Raw genomic sequence first — 12,258 nt, 5'->3', positions numbered from 1 at the left:
CAAGGGGGAGAGGGGGGAGCTAACAATGGTGGATACGGCATGGGGAAACCACGTCAATTGTAGAAACTACCTCGACATGGAAAAACTTTCTTGTCGTTACGTATGTGTCAACCCCTTTAGTTTAAGTGTGCTCGGACAGTTTACAAAGAAATATAAATATGTGTTAAGACTGTCTAAAGCTGCATTACTGTTACACTGTATTGTTTGTTGTTATATTCAGCACTAAGCAAGGCAGCAAAGTGTATGAATGTTCCTTATAGACATTAACACTGTTTGACCGATCTTGATGAAACTTTGCCTTAGTATTTCTTAAACAATGACAGAAGTCGAAGGATATATTAAAAACCCCCGCCATCACCTGTTGGGGGGGGGGGCGGGGCGGTTCTAAATTTTAAAAAAGGTTTTACCTCAGTTGTATTTTTGGCTTGGATTTTCTTTCTAAGGCTGCGGTATACATTCGAGACCAAAAGAAATTCTCTGCCTGTAACAGACGTAGATTGCAAAAAGATAACCTGAAGCTACCACCAACGGACAACGGTTATGTCTGCGCAGGATGTGGGCAAAATATATAGGTTGCTGCTGAAACTGCGTATCCACATGAAATACTGATTAATGTTTGGACTCATAGAAATGCCTTATTATTATTGTTGTTTTGTTGTTTTTACAACTTTTACAATCAACTCAAACAACGCCGGGTATTTCTGCTAGTTCTATATGCTGCTATCAAGCAGTCATTATTTCCTTTTAAATTTTTTTTTTAACCTCCTTTTTAAAACTTTCAGCATTATCATCATCATCGTCACTTTCATCATCGCTGCGGGCAGTGGTTTTGATGTTCCAGATAGTACCGCGTTATTGACCAGATATAACTCGCGGGCCGTAGTTAAAATACGCATTATTGCTATACACCTATTTATAAAACACGTTCCTCTCACAGGTTCTCAAACTGTACGCCTGGGAGAGTTCCTTCGAGCAAAAGGTGGAGGAAATCAGAAAGGAGGAGTTGAGAGTCATCAAGAAGTTTTCCTACGTCATCGCTGCACTCATCTTTATGTTCAACACAATACCGTACATGGTGAGTGATTCGATCCCAGTGATTGGATTCAGGAGTCATCAACACATTAATCTATAAGGCCCCCCCGTGTCATAGTGACTGGTTTATCTATTAGGTTTTAGAAGCAGAATAAAACTTTTGTCATTTTAGTTCAAAATTGGCTTTACAATTTCAAAAATTATTCTTTTACATTTTACATACTTTTTTTATTTTTACCTCCCCCCCTCCCATTTTTGCCCTCTCTCCCACCTAACGTGAAGTGCCACCTAAGCCAGGGCGCTCCACTCCCCTACGTCACGCCTTTGAGTTGCGTTGGCAGTTTGGTACCGAACCGTTTCGCTTTTTCAATATATCAGTGAAAAGTCATTTCCTGGTGTTAAAAATGTCTAAACGATTTATCTCCCTTCTAGCATTACTTCCCTTTTTATCGTTTTGAACTATAACCTTTGACACGTGAATACTATTTACTAGCTCTTCTAACTAGTTTTCAAAGATACGCCTTTTTTAACGTTCAGCTCTAAAACTGTACGCTGTACTTAAGACCTGCTCCCTTCTCATATACATGAACAGTTTGATATGTAGTTGTATCTCTTCCAGGTCCAGCTGACTTCCTTTGGAGTGTACATTGCCTTGTCGGACGAGGGCTACCTCAGTCCAACTACTGCTTTTGTTTCACTGCAACTATTTAACATGTTGAATATTCCTTTGACGTTTTTACCTATGCTGATTCCCATGTTGGTCCAGGTAACTAGTGCTTCCTTTATTGATTCCAGAGAGAGAGAGAGACAGAGAGAGAAAGAGACAGACAGACAGACTACAGAGACGAACACAGAGAGAGAGAGAGAGAGAGAGAGAGAGAGAGAGAGAGAGAGAGAGAGAGAGAGAGAGAGAGAGATAAAGGCCGACAGACAGAGAGACCAACAGACAGACAGAGAAAAAGACAGACAGAGAGAGACAGGCAGAGAGAAATACAGACAGTGACAGACAGACTGACAGACAGAGAAACAGTGAGGGGCGAAAGAGAGACAGACAGGCATATGGAAGCGAAAGTGAGAGAGGGACAGACAGACAGACAGAGACAGTCAAAGAGAGAGATAAAGACAGACGTAAAGAGAGAAAACCTGTTCTTCCGAATGTCGTATTATAGTTCTAAGTGCTATAGTGCTAAGTGCTATAGTTAAAAGTGCTATAGTGCTATAGTGCTAAGTGCTATAGAACAGCACAACCTGTCTGCTAATTGTGATGTTTGCGGTCGAAATGTACGCAGCACAAGCTTTACATCAAATCCTACTAAGAACCTCCTCTTTCCCATTGAGTCCAAAGTTTTCTTTATATTACCATTATTCATCAAACGATGATTTCCTAAAAAAAGTTTCTACTGGAGTGAGCTCCCGTTTCCACCTCAACTTTTTACATGTCAAAAAATTAACAATCGAAATCAAGTGTGCACATTGTAAGGGCTCCAGTTTGGTCACTTTGGAAGTTTGCTTATTTTTTTTTTTTTGGTAGGAGCAGTTTGACTTTAAAGTGAAAAGGAATTGGGAGCAACAGATTGATAAAAAACAAAACAAATAAAGCAAAATATTTTTTTTTTAATTTTAAGAGGCGTATTAAAGGGGAATAACTCCATATTTACAGCCATATTTCTAAAAAATGTAAAAACTATTTCCCTTTTAGTGATATCAAAAAGATTAATTAATTTCTGCTTTTTAATTATTTTTATTATTATTTCATTTTTTGATTGATTCATTTCTAGTCTTCGACACTAAATACTTGTGCTAGGTTTCAAATTGATCCTGGAATGAAAGGTGGGAGAAATAACGTGTTCAAAATTTGTATCAGACACAGTCGTGAGTTGATCTTTGTAAACGAAACAAATAATAACAGCCCCCATTCCCAAAACGAAAGCAAACAAAACTATGGGTAATGATACAGAGAGTATGCAAAACTATGAAATAAATCGACAGAAACTGTATATTTTGAGTTTTAAACCCATCACAGGCAGGAGTGGCAGTTACCAGGCTAGCACGTTACCTGAACACTGACGACATTAAACCTGACGTCATCACCAGAGACCCATCAGCCGGTTAGTTTTATTTGTTTATTTATTCATAGTTAGTAATTAAATTAAAAAAAAAAACGATTCCGTAAACATGTTATCATCATCATAAATGGACTTCTCTTTTGGGTGTATGGTATATGTCAGGACTGATTTCTGTTCAGCCATGGTCAGATAACATCCGCCGAGTTATTGGATCTGTCGTTTTCATGCAGTGGGCGCCCTCATATTGCGGCGTGAGGAGCAATGAAACGGCAGACACCCTCGCAAGGGAGGGTGCTTTGGCAGCCACACACCTCGAAGCACCAAACACGTTTTTACAAGCAAAGGCAGAAATCATTTATGAGAAGTGGTTAAAGTCCTGGGAGGAATCCGACAGAGCCAGTAGTGTCTGGCAGCAAATGCGTCACCCAGATCTCGACGATCCGTGGTGGCGGTTAAGGAGGTCAGAGCAGACAATTATTGCGCAGTGCAGAACGGAACACTGTCCTATTGGGGCATACTTTGCCCGGTTCCGCACGAACTTTGACTCCCGATGCCGTCACTGTAGAGAGAGCGTCGAAACAGTATCGCAAGTCTTGTACGAGTGTCCCCAGCTCCGAGAGCTAAGGGGGGACCTGTCTGAGCAGTCACTCGACTTGTATGGTAGCTACGAGGCATTACGCCGAACGGCCCAGTTTCTTGCCAGAGCACTACAGGAGGATAGTCCTTCCTGCTCTGATTTTTCAATAGGAGTTCATCTCAGGTCAGCCTGGGTTGCCTGTTAACTTTAGAGGAGAAGGGGAGCAATTCAGGTTGCTGACTTTTTGTTTTGGATGTTTCACTTTGTGAGATTTTTTTTTAATGGGATGTAACTCATAATAAAACAGTGTGGATTTTGTTCCTAGTCCAGGGCAGTCGGATTTTAATTATAGAGTTGAAGTATGGACTCTAATTATGTCTGTATAGTTATTATTCAGTCTATGGGATACTGAGCTGTCATATATTAATTGATACTGTATATTTCATTTGCCAGAACTGTGCCTGTAATATATTAATACGTATTTGATAAATGAGTTCAATGTCCGTGAATCGGCATTCTGAATGTTCATTCTGTCTTTATATTTGTCGTTACAGTCTTGTTTATGACTTGGATACATTTGGTATTCAGCATTGAAATACACATACGTATTGTTACGAATCTCCCTTTCCAGGCTCTCTGTAAGCTGCACCACACGACATCACCAACTTAAAGAACTTGACAACTCCGGGCTTCAAAGTAACGTAACACTTTAAAAGTTGAATAAATAACAGCCAATATTGTACAATTGGCAGCACGTAACACAAGACTGTACAAATATCTCTCCGCCGTATCAACTCTTGCATTGGTCTCTGTCTCGTCTCGGACTTGTACTGAGCCTCGTAACGAACCGTAGATCGGGAAATTGTCTCTCCTGGTCTCTGATACCTTCGCTCTTTATATAGGGTCCCTGCTGGCCTTCTAGAACCGGACAGAACGTCGCTCGACCATTCTGGGTGGTGAGATGACTACATCCCTCGTGACGCTCCTGAGCTCTGTTCACGACGCCGATCCCTCTCGAACCTTCATGTTGACACTCGTCGTAACTCGTCACGGTTGACCGCTCGTCTAGCGCTGCCCTCGGGCGATTTGCGTCGGCTGACTACACACACACACCACTACCCCCATCTGTGCCACCACCAGGTTTATAACAGTCTATTAGAGAAGAAAAGAACCTTGATAGTATATAACTACAACTGGTATTGATAAACAAATATTTTTTAATTGATTCATAAAGGTAGAACAGGATATCTTCTTCCAGATATCCCTTCACCGTCAGGTCAACAAAAAAATTAAACCAGCGCTGAATAAGCAGGCTATACCTATAAAGATGCGTTCGCTATATACGAGCAACTAAATGTATAGCTTCCTTTTCACACCTTGCCATCTATGGGGCAGATGATGTAAAGGTCATCTGTTTCTGTGGCTCACGGTTAACGAGGGTGTCATGTGGCCAGCGCAACGACCAACCGCCTTAACTTTTTCCCCAACTAATTTTCCCTATTACAGCTGGGTGGGCGCCCTAAAGATTCCGAAATAAAAAACAACAACCCAGTCTTCAACGGATTCGAACCCGGGACCAACAGGTTTGGTTGGAATCCAAGCGCTTTAACACTCAGCCAGCGCTCTTTCTACTCAAGCAACTAAAAAAAACCAATAATTCTGTATACAAATAAAACTAATACTCTTTTTATTTTTATATTTAGAAAACGCCGTGGAAATAGTTAACGGAGACTTCACGTGGGACAAGGAACAGCTAATTCCCACACTCAGAGAGTAAGTTTGAATTCTGGAGTTCTGTTAATACCTAAAATATATTGATCAGAAGTCTGAAAGTAAAAATCAAATCATTGAGTGCTAATTAAAATATCACGTTTGCAATTTCTCTGTCAGCATCAACATCGCCATAAAACCCGGAAGTCTGGTAGCAGTCGTGGGAACAGTGGGTTGTGGGAAATCCTCTCTGCTCACCGCCATATTGGGAGAAATGGAAAAACTGAAGGGCAAGGTCACAATAAAGGTAAGTGTCCACACAGAGTAGAGTTTATTCAAACATTTTTCTTTGGTTTAGTAGGGTCTACTTAGTTAGGGTTGTGTGGTAGTTTCTTAGTCGTGGGGTATGCGATTAGGAGTATCGTTTTAGTGATCTTGGGTTCAAACCTTGCCTGCCACCATCCCCCGACATCCTGCTAAAAGTTTGGGCTAGGAGGCCATAGACTTCAATTCTGAGTAAACATCCAAAATATGTAAAACATGCAAGATACAAAAAAATACGTCAAAAAAAAAAAAAAAAAAAAAAAAAAAAAAAAAAAGCTTAAATCTCTTAATACTGAAAGATTTTTTCTCATTTCCTACATCAAACAAAATTAACTAATAATCCATAATTAAATTTTTTAAATTGATTTTTTTTTGGGGGGCAATAAATAATTGTGAAAAGTTTCAACTTGATCCGAGAATGGGAAGTCGGGAAAAAAACGTGTAACAATATTTGCACTAGACGGACAGACAGACAGAGTGATAAACAAACTGGTCAGAGATAATATATTGTAAGGAATTTATTGCATTCTGGTACCTAAAGTATTTGTTGCCGTCAGCGTTGAGTTATTGGCGAGAGATTATTTGTTAATATACTTTTGAGCATGATAATGTATTAATCTACAATCATAGATGTTCTACATTAAATCTCTATATGATTGAATATCTTGAAGTATATAAATATATATATATTACTATCTCAACCTAATTCCTTATTTGATTCATATTTTCATCTTTTAAATTCATAATTAAGTTATTCCACTGCCTAAGAAAGGAAGGCTGAGACAATGCCAAAATTATAGAGCTATAAGTCTGATCTGTCACCCAAGCAAGAAAATGCAATGAACAGTTCTCAACAGACTCAAGAGAAAGGACGAGGAGGTCCTGCCCTAAGAGCAGGCAGGCTTCAGATCAGGTTAACTCACTGTTGAACAAATGTTTAGCAGACTGTTAAATGAAAGAATGTCTTCAACACCAAAAGAAACTGGTACACAGCTAGAGAACGGGGACGGTGCGCTGTGTTCGCGGCCCGGTCTGGCCCAGTCAACCGATATGGCTGTCTACCGCTGGGAGCCCTCAGACAGGACTCGGGATGGGGAATCCCTTGTCCAGGCCTGGTTGTTGGATAAAAGCCTTTCTAGCGACCAACGGGATAATGGCGCCCACGTAGGCGCCGATTCCCTACTGGACTTCACTGAAGGTACCCAACTTCATAAATTTCCAAAAAAAAACTTTCCACCAGGTTTGGCATGATGGCAATTGATGAGGGAGTACAATATTAAAAAATTGAGGATATCAAAGCTCTATATCAAAATACAATCAGTACTTCTGAACAACCAAATTAAAGAACGTTTTAGGACAGCCATAGGAGTGCGGCAAGCAGGGCCGGACCTAGACCTTTGCAACCTATGCGGTCGCAGTGGGCCCCGCATTTTCTTAGGCATTATAACTTATATATAATATACCAAAAAAGTCCCTGAAATCTCCTGAAATTCTTTTGAAACTCATACAATTCTCCTAAAAACTCATACAATTCTCCCCCAGAGTTCCATAGCCTACGTGCCACAAGAAGCTTGGATCCAGAATGCAACACTGAAGGACAACATTTTATTTGGGGCGGACTTTCAACGCAGGCGATATGACAAAGTTGTCGAGGCATGCGCACTTAAGGCAGATTTAGAAATCCTTCCGGGAGGGGACGCTACTGAAATCGGAGAGAAGGTATGTTTCTTTTTTTCTAAAATATTTTCTGTTGATTGCATTAAAGACCATGCATTAGTTTTGCTACATATTTATAAATGACAAACCTGTCATGGAACTACAAACTTAAACCCCACCCCCCCTCAAAAAAAAAACAAAAAAAAAACAGACAGTGTTATTGCCCAGAGTGTACCAGCGAAATGTAGTCGCGATGGCCGTGTGGTAAAGCTTAGAAAAGTTAGGTACTCTTTAATAGTAATCTCAATTTTGAAAATAAATAAAACGATTTTAGAAATAATAGTCCTGCAGATTATGAATTATTGGTGACATTTTAATATATACCCACTATAACTATTCTAACTGCAATTTCATGATAGTATCTAAATTGACCAAATGAAAATAAGTAAAATCACGAGAAGGCGAAAAGGCAGTGCCTAATCTTCCGCCTTGTTAAAAAGTCCCCAATTTACCGTGGCCTAAATTTCCGGATGTCTAAATTATCGAGTGCCTAAATTGTGGGGCTTAAATTACCGGTGCCTAAAATTCCAGTGCCAAAACGTCCTAGATCCTTCTGTTGAGCTACTTAATCACCATAAGACTATTACTCAGTAGAAAATACAAAGGTGGAGGCCATTATGATATGTCCTTGTCATAATTCATTATACTGTCTAGCTCATGATTAGGATAATGATTATGATGAAATTAAAAGCTAAGGCTTTTATCAAATACAAGGCATGCTAAAACTAAACCTAAAAATAAAGTAGGCCTACACACGTTAGTTACATGTTTTAAGTATGAAACCGAAAATCTATCATCATCAGTGAGATGAAAGCCTGGGCATTGTTTATGGTCGGAACGTTGTCACCCACACAACAGTTCCCCCCTCTCCGCGCTGCTGATCTGACCAAAGGAACGGAGTATCCAATACAGTTTGGGATAAGTAACGCCGCAGGCTCTGCCAGGCTGTAGCACGGTGTGCCACAATCTGCCTAAGGGTCATGAAACAAAAAATCTATACTATTATAGATAAGGATGATAATAAAGTCTTTCATAAGACTTACAAAAGTCCGAATATTTCTAGACCCTTTCTTTGATACGCAGTTCTAGCTGTGACCTAACTATTTCGCCATATCCACGCAGACAAAGCCATTATCTTCCTATTTAAATCAGCTTTTCGAGTTCTATTTTCGTCGAGATTTCAGAAGACTTTTGTTGCCAGCTTTCTTCTAATTAATGAAGACTACAGATATTAATTGCAAACACATGAATCTTAATATCCTTCTTAAACGCATTGAAACTTAGGTGTTTAGTCTGAGTTTGATGTGTGCATTGGAGTATGTCTCCCTTCTGTGAGGTAGTATATTACCATATCATTTCGCAGGGAATCAACATTTCCGGTGGTCAGAAACAGAGGGTTTCTCTAGCCAGGGCCGTGTACAGCAACAATGACATCTACCTACTGGATGACCCACTCAGCGCCGTGGACAGCCATGTCGGCAAACATATCTTTCAGAAAGTCATTAGTCGTAGCGGGATTCTTAAAGACAAGGTCATTTGCTATTTTTTTTAGCTACACTGTATTTATATATTAATTATAATTTGGATTTCATAACAGGAAGTTGTGTAAGAGCAGATGTGATACTAACGTAGCTCTGGTATAAATGTGAGGAGTCGTGGCTGAGTGATAAAACGCTTGACTTCTGAACTGAGGAGTCTGGAGTTCGAATCCCTTTTATAAACATATTTATATCCAACTAAAGTTGAAGGTTATCTATCTATCTTTCTTTCTATCTATCTATCTATCTATCTATCTATCTATCTATCTATCTATCTATCTATCTATCTATCTATCTATCTATCATCTATCTATCTATCTATCTATCTATCTATCTATCTATCTATCTATCTATCTATCTATCTATCTATCTATCTGTCTGTCTGTCTGTCTGTCTGTCTATCTGTCTGTCTGTCTATCTGTCTGTCTGTCTGTCTGTCTGTCTATCTGTCTATCTAGCTATCTATTTAATTTTCTGTCTATATTTCAATCAATTCATTGATCCTAATTATTTATGTCTGACAATGTTTTTATCATTTTTTTCTGTCAGTTTGTGTGTCTGATTGTGTGTGTGTGTGAAAGAGAAAATTAACTTTATTATCACCGCATTGTCCTAGTGTGTGTATGTGTGCGTGTTTGTTTTGCTGCTAGCTGTCCGTTCTATATACAGAACTTTAATTGTAAATGGCGACATTTAAGTTAAAAAAGAAAGCTCGTTAAACCCAGCAAGATTGTCAATGTGCCTAAATACACTGGAATCTGTTTTATTGCAAAGCAGCTTAGGGTATGCAAATAACCGGACGAGGCGAATAAGAGAGAGCTTGTTTTAATAACAACAGGATTAGAGAGTTTTGAAAGTTAACATTCTCTATGTGTTCTCCACGTTAGACCCGTATTTTGGTGACTCATGGCGTCCACTGGCTCCCTTCTGTAGACTCCATCATCGTCATGTCCAACGGCGCCATAAGCGAGTCGGGGAGCTACGACGAGCTGCTGGAGAAGAATGGCGCCTTCGCCCAGTTTCTGAAAGAGTATCTCCAGGAGGGCATGAACTCTGACACGGAAGTGGATACCGATCCAGAAAGTAGGTCTTCTTGAATTTCACATTTAGGCCAGTGCTATTTTTTTAAAAATGATTTTCATAAAATGGATGTCAAAGTGCAACAAAAAAAATAAAAAATAAATTCTGTCTACCGGATATACTATAAATAGCAAGCTTTTTGGGGGTATCCGGTGTACGGAATATTTTTTCCCCACTTTTTTAAAGCACTGTAGAATCCAGTTAAATGTTAAAATGTAACCAAAGAGATGTTTACTGTGAATAACTTTTAGTATGAAAATCCCCCAATTGTCTGATGACGATATCCATGGTCAGGTTTGTTTGTTCTGTTTCTTTCAGTTGAAGCAATGAAGAGGTCCGTTTTGCAGCGTGTGGAATCGATTACTGGCCGTATCACGGACGGTTTCACTTCAGCAGACGAGAAAGAAAAGTAAGTCTACAACTTTCTGTAGTATGTTGTTGGGTTGAGGATGTAGACCAGCGGTTCTCAATCTTTTAAGCTCGGCGACCCCTTTTTACAACCCCCCCCCCACTCTGTTGCGACCCCTTTCACACACACACACATGCAGCAATAGAAGAATAGACAATAACAATCCATTTTTTCGATGGTCTTAGGCGACCCCTGGCAAATCGTCAATCGACACCCAAGGGGGGTCGCGACCCACAGGTTTAGAACCCCTGATGTAGACCCATACAGGTGATGCACGCTGCTTTGTAAGCTAATATATATATATTTATTTTATCTAATATATAAAGCAGAAAGTAAAGCATATGTATGTATGTATTGTGATGGATGTTTAATCTGTATTGCTGTCAACTATATGACAAATTACTCAGCTAGTGTTTGAGTTTCTTGTTCGGGTGTATTCCAGTGCAGTAGACTAACAACATAAATAAAACACCACCGATTTTAACTAGTAAAAAGATGTTCGGGTGTATTCCAGTGCAGTAGACTAACAACATAAATAAAACACCACCGATTTTAACTAGTAAAAAGATGTTCGGGTGTATTCCAGTGCAGTAGACTAACAACATAAATAAAACACCACCGATTTTAACTAGTGAAAAGATGTTCGGGTGTATTCCAGTGCAGTAGACTAACAACATAAATAAAACACCACCGATTTTAACTAGTGAAAAGATGTGGTCATCACTGATGAACAATGAATATAATGTTTAATCTAAGAAAAAGGCCACAGTCAGAGTCTCTGTCAATAAAAACACGTCTTTACCCAAGAAAATCCTATTGCTAACTCATTTTCCAGTCTCTAACCCAAAATATCCCAAGGGTCACTAGTCCCGTTCAATATACGTCTTCTATGGTGCGTCTCTAACTAACTAATAGTATAAACCAGCGGTTCTCAACCTTTTATGCTCGCCGACCCCTTTTTACAATCCCCCACTCTGCCGCGACCCCCTCCCCACACACAGACATACAGCAATAGAAGAGTAGACAATAACAATCCACATTTTCGATGGTCTTAGGCGACCCCTGGCAAATCGTCAATCGACCCCTAAGGGAGTCGCGACCCACAGGTTGAGAACCCCTGATATAAACTAAGTGCCTAACAGTATGTATGTATTTTTTGTATATATGTATGTATGTATGTATGTATGTATGTATGTATGTATGTATGTATGTATGTATTTTTTTTAAATATATCTATGTATGTATGTATGTATGTAAATATGTATGTATGTATGTCCCTCATAGAAATCAAAACCCTTTTGACCAATCTTGATAAAACTTGGCGTATTGTCCCTTAGATCATGGCGGAGACCGTAATGTATGTTAAATGTCCCTCCCACTACCGATTCCGGAAGACCCTAAAAAATTGACCTCTTTTACAGATCAACACTTTTTTTATTAACAAATTGAGTAAATCCGATTTCACAGTATATTTGATATAAATATGACGTCTAAACGGGTAAACCCTTTTTTACACTCTACTTTCGTTTTCGTCGCAAAATAAAAACAATGTGAAGGAGCCATTTTCCATGTTTAACATAGATCTAAATTCAAACCAGTGAAGGAGTAATACCAAAATTAAGGCCCGCAAGCCGCGGGTCCTATCCATCTAGTTTGAAATAAAGTCCATTTTTTTAGTACATTGTGCATGCATTAGCAATATAGTTCAAGTATTACATCATTTGATACAGACACATACCAACAAATACATACACACACTCCGTAAGTGTGACTTCCGACAACACCGATTCTCGAAGCCATTATTGA

At 39.3% G+C, this 12,258-nt stretch overlaps 1 protein-coding gene across 1 annotated transcript in view; it reads left to right on the top strand.

Annotated features, from left to right (window-relative positions):
* Positions 1–12,258, top strand: part of LOC106068717 (multidrug resistance-associated protein 1-like) — a 70,645-nt gene that overhangs the window by 24,757 nt on the left and 33,630 nt on the right. Inside the window, exons 14-22 of the mRNA XM_056036117.1 lie at positions 938–1,075; positions 1,652–1,798; positions 3,056–3,140; positions 5,379–5,448; positions 5,566–5,692; positions 7,252–7,428; positions 8,789–8,956; positions 9,851–10,046; positions 10,362–10,452. Coding sequence (XP_055892092.1) covers positions 938–1,075; positions 1,652–1,798; positions 3,056–3,140; positions 5,379–5,448; positions 5,566–5,692; positions 7,252–7,428; positions 8,789–8,956; positions 9,851–10,046; positions 10,362–10,452 — 1,199 coding nt within the window. The remainder of the gene's footprint in view (positions 1–937; positions 1,076–1,651; positions 1,799–3,055; positions 3,141–5,378; positions 5,449–5,565; positions 5,693–7,251; positions 7,429–8,788; positions 8,957–9,850; positions 10,047–10,361; positions 10,453–12,258) is intronic.

Source organism: Biomphalaria glabrata, chromosome 7 (genome assembly GCF_947242115.1).
Source record: "Biomphalaria glabrata chromosome 7, xgBioGlab47.1, whole genome shotgun sequence".
Classification (NCBI taxonomy): domain Eukaryota; kingdom Metazoa; phylum Mollusca; class Gastropoda; family Planorbidae; genus Biomphalaria; species Biomphalaria glabrata.
This window is presented reverse-complemented; position numbering and strand designations above follow the sequence as displayed.